Genomic DNA, 17,584 nt, shown 5'->3' on the forward strand with positions numbered 1-17,584 from the left:
AAGTTTTCAAATTAGACAGATTTAAACAGACAACAAGGAGTTTCAATGCAGTACAATGCACTATATGTTTTAAAATGACCTCATACTAAGGAAAACAGTACATACAGAATGTCTGTGACATTCATTTTATCCATGTCTTCATTTGGATTATTTAATTTGATATTTAGAAAATATCCCAAACTGGAAAACAGAGAAAACAAATTTGTGCAAAAATGTCCCTCAATTAAAAAACACAGCCAACACAAATCAAAAGAAACACAACTTGTTTTCATGTTATATACTACAATTTAAAATGAAATTACACTGATCGCATATAAAATTAAAATTTTATTATATAAGAACATGTATAAATAAGCATAGCAAGAAAATTAAAAATATCAAATACTTGACCTAAAACAAGTATCATAAAACATATAAAATGTGTTTGGATTCATTCATATACACCCTTAGGACTAACCCCAAAGGCCATTTCATAATGCAGGAAAGTGCAATGACCCATTTAAGCATATTGTGTTTACAAGTATGGCATTTATTATTCAGAATGTCCAAAAAGCTAGCCAAATACTTGTTGCTGCTTAATTGTAATAATATAACACACAGCCATGATGAGTGCTTCCTCTAGCAGACTGTGTGGAGGAGGACTGTTAAGCAATCAGAGAGGAAGGGAACACCTCAGGCAGTCTGTGGAGAAAGAATCATCATTTTCAAACCAATTTAGGCATGATTCACCAAATTAGAAGGAAAAACCCCTTATCAGAAAACCCAAAGCCCCAAACATTCTAAAAAACATATCACAGGATTTACAGTGGACTGTCATTACTTTCAGTTAACTATACTAGCATCTGTACTGTCTGTATTTCTTTGAAACATGATAAAAGTGAGCAGAGGACTGGGCTTGCAAGCACTGAAATAGACTTTTTGCTGGGTAATGTTAGTTTTGTTGATCTGTTACACTGGAGCATGTTGATGGTATTTCAAACAATACCAAATTAATCAGTAATAGTAATAAATGCAATATTTATACATTTAAATATTAATAGGAAAAACAACAAGTTCTACTCTGCAGACATAATATTTTCTCCTGAGATTGTTTTGTTAGAAATAACTTTTTGAAATAATAAAATTCCCTTGCTGATAATATGCCTTTAATTATAATTTAAAGATATAGCTAACAAAACTGTACTTTAAATATTGCATCCATAGTGGAGGATCTGTTGACTCTGGGATCACACATATGTTCCACGTCATTCTGGTTCAGAAATGTGAGATACAATTCTTTGCTGATTTTCCAGGCATTCTTTCAATTTGTCTTCTGCCAATGTCAATCGATGCTCCAAGATTGAAACAGTCTGGAAAACAAAATATAAATATTGTTTGTGACAGAGCTATGTAAAAACCTGTCTCTTCCTGCTACGATTTTAGATTTTTTTTTTGGGTGTCTTTAAAGATGGAGTGAAATATGATAATAGGAAACAAAAGCAGAATTAGCATTGCTCTATTAAAAAAATTAAAGAAAAATGTATTATAGGCTAATAATAATTTATTTTTGAAAATCATTCATGCCATTTCCTCAAAAGTGGTTACTGTTGAAATACTGTACTATTTAAAATTATTTAAAAAAAAAAGTTGCTTAGAAACTTGTTTTGAGGGTGATAAAAACAGGAATATGTGGACGTACATATTCATTCAGCAACTCATAAACATGTGTATGCTTATGTTACTTTATTTTCCTGCACTGCAATTTAGAGCATATAGAAATGATTGAGAATATATATATTTGTTGTGCGAGTTGCGGAAGGCCATACTTGTCGAATCGCTCCAGGCCTAGAGAGGATAAGGCCTTCCCTTTCCTCTCTAAAGTAGGCAAGTGTGTGTCTGATGCGGCAGCCTTTTTGTTTTATATCTTAGCTAAAAGCATGTTAAATGATGTATTAAAAAGTGTGTAGAGATTACTGTTTTATTTCTCTGCAGGTGTGATTACCTGCGGAGATATGTATAGGTTAACTGCTATATACATTGTTTTAGCAATAAGAATAATAGATTTAAAATGTATAAGTTTTAACACACACAGAACAGCTGACAGTAGCAAGTCTCAGTTTTAAACAAATGAGCTAACTGAGATAGCATTTAACTGCAATTAGCAGAAAACAAGAGATATGGTAAGAACTTACCTTTGTTATCTCTGTTTCTACGAAGTCCATAGGGTCCACAGGGTGACCTTGAGGTATAGCTGGATCCTGGATCCTCGGGCACCACGGAGTTAAAGCTTTTAGCTGCTCCCAGGATGCACTTGGGTCCAACCTCCCCCATACCCCGCCCCCGAGCCACAGGCACCTCAGTTGGTAAGCAGCCCAGGCCGGAGGAGGAGACGAAACAGAGAGAAGGAAGACTGGAACACACAAGAACCATACTCACAGAAATGGGAGACGGAAAACCGGTGACCAGTCACAGAGCCCATATGAAGCCAGGTGCGTCAGGGCGGGTGCCCTGTGGACCCTATGGACTTCGTAGAAACAGAGATAACAAAGGTAAGTTCTTACCATATCTCTTGTTTTCTACTTCAGGGTCCATAGGGGTCCACAGGGTGACCTTGGGGATGTCCCAAAGCAGTCCAACTAAGGGCGGGGACGCTCCTGTGCTGATAGGAGAACCCGGCGCCCAAAGGATGCATCCTGAGAGGCAAAGGTGTCAAACGCATAGAACCTCAAAAAGGTCTGAATGGAAGACCAGGTGGCCGCCTTACAGAGCTGAACAGCAGAGGCGCCACGGCTAGCAGCCCAAGAAGGGCCCACGGACCGAGTGGAATGAGCCTTAACCGAGGCTGGAACAGGTAAACCCTCCTGCATATAAGCCTCAATAATAACAGAACGAAGCCAACGGGCTAGAGTCTGTTTGTTGGCAGGCCAACCCCTCTTGTGAAAACCAAAGAGGATAAACAAAGAATCCGACTTCCTCACAGAACTAGTCCGGTCCACATAAACCTGGAGTGCCCTTACAACGTCTAAGGAAGTCTCCCCAGCCGAAAGATCAGGTGACTGAAAGGCTGGTACAACAATTTCCTGATTAATGTGGAACCTGGAAACCACCTTAGGCAGGAAATCAGGACGAGTGCGAAGCACCGCTCTGTCCTGATGAAAAATCAGAAAAGGGGGACGACAAGAAAGCGCCCCCAAATCTGAAACCCTCCTGGCAGAAGCAATTGCCAAGAGGAAAACAGTTTTAAAAGTTAGCCACTTGAGCTCCACTGACTCCAAGGGCTCAAAAGGAGGACCCTGTAAGGCCCTAAGAACCACCGCCAAATCCCACGGGGCCACAGGTGGCACAAAGGGCGGCTGGATTCTCAAAACACCCTGGAAAAAGGTGTGTACATCCGGCATAGCAGCGATCCTGCGCTGGAACCACACCGACAGACCAGACACGTGTACCTTCAGTGAAGAAAGACGTAATCCTAAGTCCAAACCGGACTGAAGGAAAGCCAGAATACGCGAAACTCGGAACACCTGGGGATCATAGTTTCTGGCCTCGCACCACTGAAAGTGTGCCACACTCTGTGATAGATCCTCGCGGAAGCAGGCTTGCGCGCCCTCAGCATGGTGGTAATAACGGAGCTAGAAAAGCCCCGAGACCTCAGGACGGCTGTCTCAAGAGCCACGCCGTCAAAGATAGTCGACCCAGATCCGGGTGAAGACCGGGCCCCTGAGACAACAGGTCCCGCCGTTGAGGTAGGAGGTACGGAGCGTCGATGGACAGGCTCCGCAGATCGGAGTACCACGGCCTTCTGGGCCACGCTGGGGCCACCAGGATCAGTGTGCCTCCGTCCTGTTTGAACTTGCGCAGGACCCGAGGCAGCAGAGATATTGGAGGGAACAAGTAAGCCAGTTGAAACAGCCATTTCACCAACAGCGCGTCTATCAGACTTGCGCCTGCGTCCCTTGTCCTTGACCCGTACACAGGCAGCTTGTGATTGTAACGGGACGCCATCAGGTCCAGTTCTGGCAGCCCCCACTTGTCCACGAGTAGTTGGAATACCTCTGGATGAAGCGACCATTCCCCGGGATGCCCATCGTAACGGCTGAGGAAGTCTGCCTCCCAATTGAGGACTCCTGGGATGAAAACTGCCGAGAGAGCTGGAAGATAGCGCTCCGCCCAAGCCAGGACGCGGGACACCTCCGACATCGCAGCTCGACTGCGAGTCCCTCCCTGGTGATTGATGTACGCCACCGTGGTGGCGTTGTCTGACTGCACCTGAACGGCCCTTCCGTGAAGAGCGGTGCCGGACGACTGCAGGGCTCTGTATACTGCCCGCAGTTCCAGGATGTTGATGGGAAGAATCGCTTCCTCCGCCGACCAACGACCCTGAAGTGACAAGGAGCCTGTCACCGCCCCCCAACCCCGGAGACTGGCATCTGTCGTGAGCAGAACCCATTCCGGGATCCAAAAGGGGCGCCCCTCCAGGAGATGCGCTGTCTGCAGCCACCAGGCTAGGGACAGACGCACCTCCGAGGACAACACCAGCATCTGAGAGCGGATCCTGTGTGGCAATCCGTTCCATTCTGAAAGAATCAGCCCCTGCAGGGGCCTGGAATGGAACTGGGCAAACTCCACCATGTCAAATGCCGACACCATGGACCCCAAAACTCTCATCGCTGAGTGCACCGACACTCTGCCACTGCTCAGACAACTGTGAATCCGCAGCTGTAAGGAGGAGACCTTCTCTGGAGTCAGAAAAATCCGTTGCTGACGAGAGTCCAGCAGGGCCCCCAAATGAACCATCCGTTGTGATGGGATGAGGGAGGATTTCTTCCAGTTGATCAACCAGCCGTGCCATGCTGGATCAGTACCTCCGGGGAGCTTGCCAGCAAGAGGAGGTCATCTAGATACGGTAGCAACCGTATCCCCTGGCTCCGAAGGTGAGCCGCCATGACCGCCATCACCTTGGTAAATACCCTTGGTGCCGTGGAGAGACCAAAGGGTAGAGCCCTGAATTGGTAGTGGTTGTGGAGAATAGCAAACCGCAGAAACCGTTGGTGCGATGTTGCTATAGGCACATGGAGGTAGGCGTCCTGGATATCCAGGGAGACCATATAATCCCCCGGTTCCATCGCCAGTATGATGGAACGCAAAGTTTCCATCCTGAATTTGGGAACCCTGAGAAACCTGTTCAGGGACTTCAAATTGAGGATGGGGCGATGAGAGCCATTGGGTTTCTGCACCAGAAACAGCGTAGAGTAATACCCCATCCCACGTTGAGACTGTGGTACGGGTATAATGACCCCCGCCGTCAGCAAGGCCTCTATGGCTTCCTGAACCTGCAAGGCCTTGGTTTTGTCCTGAGAAGGACTTGTGCAAAAAAACTGGCAAGGCGGCCTGTGCCGAAAAGACAGGGCGTACCCCTGGGAGACCACTTCTCGCACCCAGGCATCCGTGGTGGTATTGTGCCAGCACTGGGCGAATTGAAGAAGTCGGCCTCCCTATCTGGGGTCCCCCAGAGGGAGGCCCGTCCCATCACGCAGAAGGCTTATCTTCTGGCTTGGAAGAAGGGCGCCTAGCACTCCAGGCTTGCTTCTTTGGCTTTGAGGCGGTCTTGGGTGCGGACTGCCTCGGGAAGGACTGACCCTTTGCCTTGCCCTGAACCCGAAAGGAACGAAACGCCGAGCTCCGGACCTTAGCAGGTGTAGTAGCTGAAGGGAGGAAGGCTGACTTGGATTTTGCCAGGGTATCTACTATTTTGTCCAGGTCCGGACCAAATAGTAATTCCCCATTAAAAGGTAAGGCCTCCAAGCCTTTCTTTGAATCCGCGTCTGCTCTCCAAGACCGCAACCACAAGGATCTACGAGCAGACACTGCTGCCGACGAAACCCTAGAGGTCAACAGGCTAGCATCCAAAGATGCTTCTCCAATGTAGGAGGCGGCATCTCTCATCTGTCCTAACAACGCCCTCTGGACGTCCGGAGATTCATCCGTAAACGTGTCCTCCAAGGCGTTGGCCCACCCCTCAATGGCCTTGGCCACCCAGGAGATGGCCATGGACGGCCGGGCTACAGCCCCTGAGAGAGAATAAATAGACTTTAGACAAGTCTCCACCTTCCTGTCCGTAGGATCCTTCAGCGAGGATATAGACGGCAATGGCAAAGTAGCACTCCTGATGAGGCGTGTTACATGGGAATCGACTGCAGGCGGAGTTTCCCATTTCTTACAATGCGCTTCCGGGAATGGATAATTGGACGCCAAGCGTTTCTGTGGCAGGAAACGCTTACTGGGCGTCTGCCAGGCCACCGCCATGTGATCAGTCAACTGATCAGACAAGGGGAATGCTGTAGAAGTAACCTTAGCCTTTTTAAAACTAGGATACCTTGACTTGGGAGCGGGTGCCTCATCCTCAATCAGAAGAATAGCCCGCACCGCCTTAACCAGAGCCCGCACATTGATGGAAGACTTAGTGTCTACCTCCTGGACTGAGGCATCTGAGGCTGAGTCATCCCGTACCTCACCATCATCCGAGAACCCCTCAGAATCCGAAAGATGCGCAGCCTGTGCCATGACTGAGCGTTTAGACGCCCTGGAGGGCACGTCACAGCGCAACATCGACTGAAAAGCCGAAGATGCTGCCGCCAAATCTTGGACAGTGTGGGAAAGCGCATCCACCCAGGGTGGAGGAGCTGTCACAGGAGCCTGAAACGGCACCACAGCCGGCTGTGCCACAGGGGTGGACTGAATATACATTGGCAACCCCGCATAGGGACCAACAGGCTGAGACCCCGGGGGAGTCTGCAATAATTGTGGGACACCCGGGGAATGGGGGATGGCAGGCTGGGGCAACGCCCTAGTAGGGGCGGCAGTCGGGACCGACAGACGGTCCGCGATGGACACCAGCACCTGGGAAAACATCGCCCATGGTGGCTCCTGCGAAATGGGAGGTTTAGACGTACCAGGGACCGCCTGGCACCGTCCGCACAGGCCGTCCTGTGACAAATCCTCCCTATCCACTCCTGCAGAACAGCGCCTGCAGGAGAACAATACCGGAGCCCCGGAGTGCTCAATCTCCTCCTCAGACATGACTTAGGAAGAAAACGTGCGCACTCACCAGTGTGCTGAACAACAGCCCACAATATGGCACCGTGTAGCACACAACTGTATGTGACGGACCTCACAAATACGTGATCTATATAGGTGAGGTCAGTAGAAACACCCTTCCCCCGCACACCTGTAGGGCTTGTAGGAGAAGGAAAGGGATAGGTACAGGCTGACAGTAAGTAGAAAAAAGACACAGACAGGCAGCACTAGCAAAAGTCACATACCATGCAGGAAGATATACTCACTGCACCTTTCCACTACAATCAACCTGCCCAGATTCAGTGTCTGGGAGGGCTATAGCGCTGTGTACACTGTCCTTCTGCAGGGGAGAGGTACACAGGGGGACCAGTCCGCGTGCTCCCTGAGAGTATCCACGCTGCCACAGAGAAAATGGCCGCTGGAGACCTCAGAGGAGGAGTGGCCGAGTAGCTGCAGCTCAGCGACGCCAGACTCCGAGCTGAAAGGCGCGCTGAGCTGAGGGGAGGAGCCGCTGACAGGGAAGGCTTCCTCCCCTGGCTAGCATATTAACCCCCGGGTTGCCGGCATCCCGCTTGCCGCGATATTAACCCTGGTGGTCTAGTGGTCTGGCGGGGTATGCCTCCGCTGGAGGGGGGGCCCGCCGCCACCGCTAGCGCCCCCGGTCTGTCCCCTAGACCGGGGGCATGGGACTGCATTTAAAAGGAACCCGCGCACCGCCGCTAATCAGCGGTGCGCGGCTTACCTGATCTCCCCGGCGTCTTCCGGCAGCAGTCCCGGGGGCAGCCAGAGTCCGGCTAGTACAGACTCTGGCTTCCCCCGCCGCGATCCCCAGTTCAGTGCTGGCGTCGCGGCGCCAGCAGGGAGAAGGAGCGGCAGCGTGGGCGTCTGTACAGACAGCCCAGCGCTGCCGCTCTGGAGAACAAAACTAGTGTAAAAATAAATTTAACCTAGTTAAATAAAAAGCTTTAGGGGGCTGCTCCTGCAGCCCCCCCCGCAGGGTGACCCGACTCCGGCCGGGCACCATCTAAAACTGAGGTGCCTGTGGCTCGGGGGCGGGGTATGGGGGAGGTTGGACCCAAGTGCATCCTGGGAGCAGCTAAAAGCTTTAACTCCGTGGTGCCCGAGGATCCAGGATCCAGCTATACCCCAAGGTCACCCTGTGGACCCCTATGGACCCTGAAGTAGAAATGAAGGCTAAATGGGCGACCACGTCATATTTCTACATGGGAACAAGAAGATAACACAGAATTATGTCAATATTATGTCTAAAGCACAGATGACCAATAAAAACCTAGTACGTACAAATATTAATTAGATTAATTGGAGGTATAAATAAAATCAAGGTATAAATATGAGCAGAGAAAGAGGGAGGAGGGAGCAGTCGGAGAACAGAGGAGAGCGCGCAAAATGAGGGTCGGGGGTGCCGTTACATATGTATGAAGTATTGACTGACTCCTATCCTGCTATTCTGTACTGGGTGTCACAAATTTCTTTTAAAAGTATTCCCTACTGCTGTTGGTATAACCTATGTTTTTTTGTTGTAAGTCTGCATTGGCAAAATATATGTAAGATTAAGCTGTCTTTAAGTAAAAGCATTGTCATAGAATCTGTATTTGTGTGGAATTATTTCAGTGCTCTTTGTTACAAGTAAGGTTTGTAAGTAATCCAGAACTATTTGCGTTTATCAGGGAAATAATTTTTTTACATCTGTTTAACAAAATATACTAACAATTAACACACATCTCTATTTCTATTTGGAGCAGCTTTTTGTCTTCATGTGTTTCTTTTTTTGGATATCATTGTTAAGACTTCGATATAAGTGTTATTTTTATAAAAGTTATAACCGCCACCCACTTGTGAAAGCATGCATGTGAACAGACATGTATTTATTTATATTGTAATCCTGAGTTTGTCTTTATAAACCACATAATGCATTAACAATTGTAAACATTATCTTCATCCTAGAAGGATAAACATATGACAATATGTAATGGAGTTTATATGGTAGAAGTATGCACCTTGTAGGCATACATATTTCATATGCAATCAGTCGTACCTAAAAGGCTTTCAGAAAATGAAAACAAGATTTTTTTTTTTTAAATAAAAAATGTTATTTGATACGGAATCAGTATGTATGACTGCCGGCCCTGCCTAACCCCAACCTCCCCCCTAGTGCCTAACCCTAACCCCCCTTAAGTGCCTGAAACTAACCCCCCCCCATTGCCGCAACCTAAACCTAAGTCTCCCAGGGGGGGTGCCTAACCCTAACCTCCCCCTGGGGGTGCCTAACCTTAACTCCCCTTCCCCTAGCCTAACCCTCTCTGGGGGTGCCTAACCCCAAGTCCCCCCCTGGGAGTCCCTAACCTAACCCTGTCCGCACCCGCTGCCCAGCTTACCTTTGTTCGGTATGCCGGGCGTCGGGCTCCCGGCGTAGGGATAATGATAGCCATCGGGATTTCGACGCCTATCATCAGACCCCTGCCGGGATTAGACAGTTGGGAAGCCAGCGGTCGGCATTTTGACCATCGGCTTCCTGACTGCATCCCTTCGATACAGTTGGAGGGAAATTATATTGAAAAGCTGTTAAGTCAGGAGAGTATAGGGATCTATAAATGTGACACTTTACCATATTACGGGTAATAATGCAGATACTGATATCCAGGAAAAAACGCCTAGTTGATTTTTTGCAAGAAATTGTTGAATTTTCTAGGATTTTCTGTGTGGAGTTTTTAGGTACTCCCAGTATTTGTTTGGGGTTCCTGCAGATTCCCTTGAATCCTTCAACAGTGCACTCATAGAATGTCTGCTGATAAAAGGAGCTGTAGTGTGTATGTGCACAATCGTGTGTTAGGGAATTTAGGGTCTGATTCAGCAACATAGGCAATTGCAACTACAAGCGCAGATCAGCCGATTGTTCAGCACTGAGCATGCACCAAACAGCGCGTGCGCTGCAATCGCACTGTGATTATACATGCTGACAGGAATCCATCGCAGAGTGCCAGGCTGTGAGCATTTGGGGGTTATGACGAGGGAGTGGTTGGAGAAACGCAGGTGTGTCTGTCTGTTTGAATGCCGTTGCATAGGTGTGCAGAAATTAGCCACTGCGATTGCATATGCAGCTTGAGTACTCACTGAGTGCGACGAGACTTGCAATGTCTGCAACGAGCCAGACCTGCTGTACTTGTGTGTGTGACGGGCCGATGTGCTTTGATGGTACAGATGTATACGCAGGACTGCGAGGTATTACGCATATGAGAAAGCAGCAGTCTCTATACTGGCTGTGCTGTGGCAGGCATTAGCATATTTTAGCAGATTCATTTCATGTGATTACGCAATTGCGATACATACTGTCTCAGGCCCTTAGACCATAAGCTCCTGTTTATATGGAAGAGACTTGGAAGGACAAAAAAATAAATATAATGTTTGCTTGCATAGACTAAAACATTAATATAGTAAATGGTGTAGTATAGAATTGCAACATTCAAAGTCAGTGTTAAAATACCAATAAAAAGTTAAAGTCAAGGAATTCTACGAATCCCAATAAAACAGTACCATAGCTCGCAAAACAAGTTGAGGTAGGAGATGGGGCATACAGTAGTTCAACAACAGCTGGCTAGCCATGAGGGTTTATTACGTTTTCGTTTTTACCTTGAGGTAGGTAAAAGTTAATGCAATGTGACCATCTATTTAATAACACACATGGGTTAAGTACAATCTCACATTATGGGCTTTATTTACGAAGTTGTGGCTTTTGTAAGCTGCAGCTTCTCGGCGTGTTGAGGGGCATTTAATACGACACTCGCAGTCAGTGTAAAACCCAGAGTGCTTTACACTAACTTCGAGTGCAGTTTTAAGTTTTCACCTCCAACCCGTTGGGATGCTGCTTTGTAAATAAAGTCCTACAATTAATGGCAGTGATTGATGTATCAAAATATCAAAAGAGTTTAGCGGAATCCTAATTATTAACTCATTACAGACCAAGTGTACAAATGAATCTTCCTAATTAGATGACACTTCTGCACCACATGCACACAAAGGGCACGTCTCAAGTTTGTCCAGTAAACTCTCCTTTGACTCACGGCAATTCTGTAGTAGGGTTAATAAGCCATCGTTCTTTTTTTTATATACAGAACAGTATTTTAAGGAGAGTTTACTGAATGAGATGTAGGAGTGACACACCCACCTGTGTCAAGACAGTTAGCTGATCCACAATGTGCTCCAAGGTGCTACTCAGTGACGAATGGTGAGTTGTATGTTCATCTACCAGATTCTGTTGTTTGTGTCCTCGTCTCTTCCAGCTAGTAGGTAGTGGTGGTGAAGAGGTATAAGGCACACTTCCACTTCTTCTGGGATCCTCATTGTCACTATGCAATGGTCGTGTCTGTGTAAACATACATAGAAATAAAACTATAATAAAATATTACAAAGAAAAACGTTACATATAACGTTAAATATAAAAGGAAATAACGTACAAATGAATACGCAGAAAATCTGTCCAGAAGGAATGGTAAAAACGCAAGAACTGCAAGTTACAACTTCAACCTTGACATTGATCTCTCTGAGCTCAGAACAAAAAAACTCCAATACCTTTTATCTCCTGTGCCTCCACCCTTGGGGTGTCATAACCCAGTTAAAGCATGTTTTATCCGCCCAAAAAATGACCCGATTTAGGGCGAATACACATAGGTCCGTCAACTTATCACAGATCTTGTGTGTTTTCAGGGTCATTATGGAGGATTTTTTTCGGAGTCTGCTGAGCTCCTGAAAACAAAAACCCCTGATAAGGCCTGCCATCGGGCACCCTTCAGGGCCAACTGAATCGCCCACGGGGGATCAATTAGCCGTGGCACATCACCGCTGCATATTGAATTCCCCCCTTAGTGTGTCCCTCCTTCGATAGGCTAGTTCTATTTCTCAGGCAAGTAAGAATACATGGACTCTTACAGATGCTATTTTCATAATAGAGAGATGCCAGTGCAATTCATATAGAAATGTGTGGTGGGACAGAGAAAAGTTCAACACATGCTTTATCCGGTCACCAGACTTGCTAATATAGACATGTGTACTGCACCAGGTTCTCTCCATAGAGATCACAGATCTCAAAGTAAGATTGTCTCTCCATTCTTCACTTGTCAAAAATATAATGGAGAACAGACCACAGTGATTGCACCAGGCTCTATGGCGGACGCCCGCTGAGATGTTATTACCAGCGGGCGCCCGGTTCCTTCCCTGCAGCGCTGCGTTAGCCGGAGGCTGGAGTTCTCTTCTGAACTCCAGCTTCCGGCTCTCTCCATGCGCACTATGGGAGAGACGTCATGACGTCTCTCCCATTGCTCCGAGGAGCAGCCGGGTGTACAGGACGGCGGCGGATGTAAGATTAAGGTAAGTGGTTTTTTTTGTACAAGCGGCACTACAGGGGCATTATATGGGGGCACTACTACAGGGGCATAACTATGGGGGCACTACTACAGGGGCATTATATGGGGCACTACTATATGATTTCCTTCCTTTCAAATCAAGGGAGTAACGTCGGCGTATCTAAATATATTTTGGGGCAAAAGGTACAAAAGTTCCCTGACCCCTGCAGTAGACTTTTACTGTATCTTTCCTGTACCTGTCAGAAAGTAAAAGGGATGTGCACTACTATGTATCATAACTCTAATGACATTTTATCAGCATTGAATGATATGAATATGACCACTGATGATAAAATGCACTAATTTGATTATAGAAACAAATATGCTCACCAGTAGTAAGGCATCATTTTATGTGAAGCAGAAGTAATACTAATAAGCAGCATATCCACTAATATGCCCATCACTGACATACCGATTAAGCTACATACACACACACGATTGTTAAACGATTTCGTTCAACGATAATCGTTTGAAAAAATCGTTCACTTTCTGAGTCAAACGATGAACGATAATCGTTCACGTTTGTAGTTCAGTCAGACTTGTCAACTCAACGATTTTCATTACGGGAATATGCAAAAATAGTTTGTAGTTCATAAAAATTGTTCATTACACTTTAAAAAATCTGACAGAAAATAGTTCATAAAATCGTTGGTAACAAAATCGTTGTGTTTGTATGCAGCTTTAGTAATAAGCAGACCCACATTACACTCATACCACGGAATCATCCACACATGTCCCAGATACTTCAATCTCAACCTGTGTACTGTAAGCACCTCAATTAATTAAATCTTCCATCCCCCCTCCCCTCCAAAATAATCAAGCCCTGCAATCAATGTACCATCAGCAAAGGGCCCCCTTTCACACTCTGGGCCTGATTCAGACCCGCTCGCAAGCGGGTCGATGGCGGCCCAGTGCGTCGCTCCGGGTCTCGTACCAAAGGGGCCGTGCTGTTGATGTTGAGTGACAGCACGCCCCCTTTGGTGGGCGGGCCGGGGGAGTGGCTGCCCAAACGGAGGCGTTCCCATGTGAACGCCTCCGTTTGGGGCTGGCCCCACTGACATCACAAGTGATGTCAGTACGAGAGATTTCGGCTCTGTGAGAGCCGAAATCTCTCTGGGGCTTGCGGCAACGAGACCCTACCACAAGGGTCTCGCTGCAAGCCCGATGGTCGTGATGGTCTTGACCATCGTGACCATCTTCCTGGACGCTCGCTATAGCTGTGGGTGGTCACCCACAGCTATGCGAGTGGCCAGGAGCTGTGGGTGGTCATCCACAGCTATGCGAGCGGCAAGGAGGCCGCTCTAAAAAACAAGAAGGCCAGCCCTGATTCAGAGTGAGCGCTCTGTCAGAGCGTCTGGCTCTGAATCAGGGCCTTTGTCCAGAGTGCATACTGGCTATAGCAACCTTCATAACACATATAACAATACAACCATTATTCGGTAGCTAGATGATCAGTAAGTGCATTCCATCACTCAGCATTAATATAGAGCAACTTCAGATTTATCTAACAGTGTACTTGGCCTATTATAAGCCTGCAATTATAAGGATAATGAGGTTATCAACTCAGCTGGGATTAGTGCTAGGCATACAGTTTTCACAGATGTTCCTGTCCCACAGCAGCATTGATATAGTGACTTCATATATATTTATTACACACTATTTGGAGTTACGAGTTATCCTTTATTACCTCATTAAGGTGTGGATATCCTCTCATAAAAGTGTGCTGTTATGTAAGATAAACAAGAAATATCCATAACATAGATGGGAATCACACTGAATGACTTTATAATAAAGCACTAGTATGCCCATGGCGAACATTTCACCAATTTGAACCCAGAACATACGTATGGAAAATGCTTTGCTTGATAATGGCTAGAACATATTTTAATACGACGGAATCGGGTAATAAAATATGTGTGAAACATAACTGGCTAAGCCACGCCCTTTTATAGTTTTAGGGGATTTTTTTATTGTAACATTTCGCCAATTTGTACGTGCGATGATATATTTGGCCATGGACTCTGAAGCAAAATGGACCTTTTCCAGGGGGTATTGCAAGCTGAGCCACTATAGATGCAAATGATAATGCGCTGTTACTCCGCTTCACCGTCTCCAGGTAATCAGCTGGAGAGTCCAATGCCACTAGCTCTCGTGGAAAGCAGGGAAAAGAGGCGTTGCTTTCGAGGGGCAAACCCAGCACTGAATGGCTGGGAGTTGTGAGCCTGGAATCGACGTGTTGATATATTTGGCCATGGACACTGAAACAAAAAGGAATGTTTCAAGGAGCTATTGCAAGCTGAGCCCCTATATATGCAAATGATAATGCACTGTTACTCCGCCTCATCGTCTCCGAGCCTATCGCCAATCAGCGGCTGCCGGCAGCTCTCATCGAAAGCAGAGAAGAGGCGTTGCTTTTGAGACGCAAATCCGGTGCTGATTGGCTGGTAGTTGCAAGCCTAGAATCAACGTGTTGGAGAAAGTAGGTGAAGAGGGCACCCTGCGGAAGCAGCCTCACGTGTTTGTGCCATCCGCACGCCCTCCCTGATTATGTAATAGCTACGTCACGCAGCCAGATGGCCAATCAGGAGCCAAACTGGGCAGAACGTAAACAGTGTCCGCACATGGTTGGTGCGCTAGGTCCATGTGAGAGCACAGACAACCATTAGCGTTCCCACTAGGCTGTTTCAGCGGGGTGTTAGACCCTGTCCTATTTCTGAAGGGCAGAAAGCACCCTGCCATCCAGTGCAGCGCCCCACTGAGACAGCCTCCACCCGTGTCTCCACCCGTGGGTTTCAGTGTCCCGCGGGTGGTCGAAACGGCGGAGCAGCTGTCAATGCCTGTGCATTCACAGTGAACGCAGCGCTTGGGGGCTGCCCGGCATGTCCGTAGTGCCGGGCAGCCCCCAGGAGTGGGCGAAAAGGAGACGTGTCAGACACGCCCCCTTTTCAGTGTCCTATCTCTAGGTCTGGCGCCCTGCCTGCTGCTGGACCTAGCGTGAACACTACACCCGTAATGTGTGAGAACAGCAGCGGGCGGCAGTCACCCCTATCCCGCTTCCCTCGGGTCACTGTGCCGGCTCCGTGTTCTGGTAGTTTTCTTGACATTTTCAGGTTAGCAATACCAAAGCATTTATTACAGTTTTTGGCGATTTGTTTTTTCATCAAATTTTAACACATTAATATCTTAATTAGTCTTAGAGATATTCAAATTCAAAGAGCGTTCCAGACAAAGGGACTAAGCAAATTATATATAAAGAAGAGGAGTATTGCCAAATATGAGTATGTATGTATTTTTCTTAGGTTACTACAAATTCAGCACAGTGATATAAATGCATGCCCAAAGGGTTAGGCCAGTGATTCCCAACCTCAGTCCTGGTTTTAGTGACATCCATGCTAAAGCACAGATGGTTTAATCAAAATAACTGAGGTACTAATGAAGTCGCCTGTGCTCAAGTATAGCTACCCTGGACTGTTAGTGTGCCTTGAGGACCGTGGTTGGGAACCCCTGGGTTAGGCAGTAGAAGGGACGGTTAGGCACCAGGAGAGACGGTTAGGGTTAGGCACCAAGGGGAGACTTGGGGTGAAGATTAGGGATAGAAAGAAAAAAAAATTGTGTGTCGACCTAATGACCCTGTCGATCTTCAGACCCTGTTGACTTATTACGTGTCTAACATTCCATTGCCTACCCAAACATTATCTACCTTTTTACTGTGGACATAATGATCCACACCCGTTCCTTATCATCAAGGTATAGTGCCATGAAACCTTTGCTGGCTTACATGGTCACTTCTGTTGTATTGAAAAGTAGACATTTAAAAAATAGGCACCTTATTTATTATACTATTTAAAACGCTATTATAAATATCAGGTGCTGTCATTTACTTTTTACATTTACAGTTTTCCATGCACAGGAAATATGTAAAGAATTAACTTGACATGTTTAGAAACAGGGCTCCTCCTTTCTAATCAGCAGATCACAATATTACATGAAATGACTCATTACTCCAGGGAACGCATGAGAACATTAATATAATAAAGCGTCAGACGAAAGCCTTCCAATACAATTATAAAAATACATTTGTCACAAGTAATACATGCCTACTAGAATATATTTTAGACAAACTAAGTTGCACAATATTCACTTAAGTTACTTGTAGTTCACCCTACCTCTGGCAGTTTGCATACTGGCAAGTAACCACTACCAGGAACAACTTTCATGTAGGCCCATACATGCAGGACAAATCTCTGTTACATAAAATATGATGTGCAGGGCAGCCCCTTCTATGTACTTTCTCCTGAACCTGTTTTACCATCGTAGCCATTAAACAATGGCTACGATGGTAGCATTAAACAACTCGGGAAATAACCAAGTCAATAGGTTTAGGGTCAGGGTGTGTTTAAGGGTTTGGAATGCAAAAGTTAACCTGATCTCAAACCTAATTCTCCACTCCAATGAAACTACAATTATTAGCAAAAGTCCATAGTGTGAAGTTAGTGTTAGGATGCCTCGCATGCCATCTTTTAGGAAACACTGGCCACAATGTAAATTTAAAAACAGAATTCCATGATGGCCACTCCATGTCCTTAAAATGTATTATCTACTATTCCTGCAGGTTCACAACAACTCCCTGCATTGCATGTGCACCCATAACTGCCCACTGGGATTTGCCGGCGGTCACAATCCCGACTGCAGAATTCCGGCAAAGGATTTATGATAGGCGTCGAAATACTGACGCCTATCATAATCCCAATGCCGGAATCCAGAACGAGGTGTGGGGGTATTTAGGTTGCGGGGGATGGTGTTAGGTTTGGGGGGGGGGGGTGGTTTAGGCACCCCTAGTGGGGAGGGTCAGGCACCCCCAGGGAGAGGTTAGGCACCACCCTGGGAGTTTAGGGTTAGGCACCCCTAAGGGAGGGTTAGGGGGAGGGAGGGGAGGGTTAGATCACTTACCTGCCGCTCTCACGCTGTCGGGATTTGAACCGCTGGCATTTCAATCAAATTCCCAGCCCACAGTCCACTGTATATTTCTGGCATTTACGGTAACACGGACAGGCTCTGCATTCTATAATGTAGGGCTATTGCTGTGGAAAAGGACCCATAATGACCCATACATA

At 46.7% G+C, this 17,584-nt stretch overlaps 1 protein-coding gene across 3 annotated transcripts in view; it reads right to left on the reverse strand.

Annotated features, from left to right (window-relative positions):
* Positions 1-347: 347 nt before the first annotated feature.
* Positions 348-17,584, reverse strand: part of POC1B (POC1 centriolar protein B) — a 148,450-nt gene continuing 131,213 nt past the window's right edge. Inside the window, exons 11-13 of one of the 3 annotated variants that reach the window (XR_015871981.1) lie at positions 11,237-11,434; positions 1,184-1,349; positions 348-681 (exon numbers count right to left, since the gene is read on the reverse strand). Coding sequence is in view for 1 of the 3 variants with exons in the window: in XM_088454400.1 (XP_088310526.1) it covers positions 1,245-1,349; positions 11,237-11,434 (303 nt within the window). In the remaining 2 variants the exon portion in view is untranslated. Of the gene's footprint in view, positions 1,350-11,236; positions 11,435-17,584 lie in introns of those variants that run through there. The other 2 variants (XM_088454400.1, XR_015871982.1) reach the window with 2 other exon arrangements.

Source organism: Taudactylus pleione, unplaced genomic scaffold (genome assembly GCF_031769625.1).
Source record: "Taudactylus pleione unplaced genomic scaffold, aTauple2 ptg000040l, whole genome shotgun sequence".
Lineage (NCBI taxonomy): Eukaryota > Metazoa > Chordata > Amphibia > Anura > Myobatrachidae > Taudactylus > Taudactylus pleione.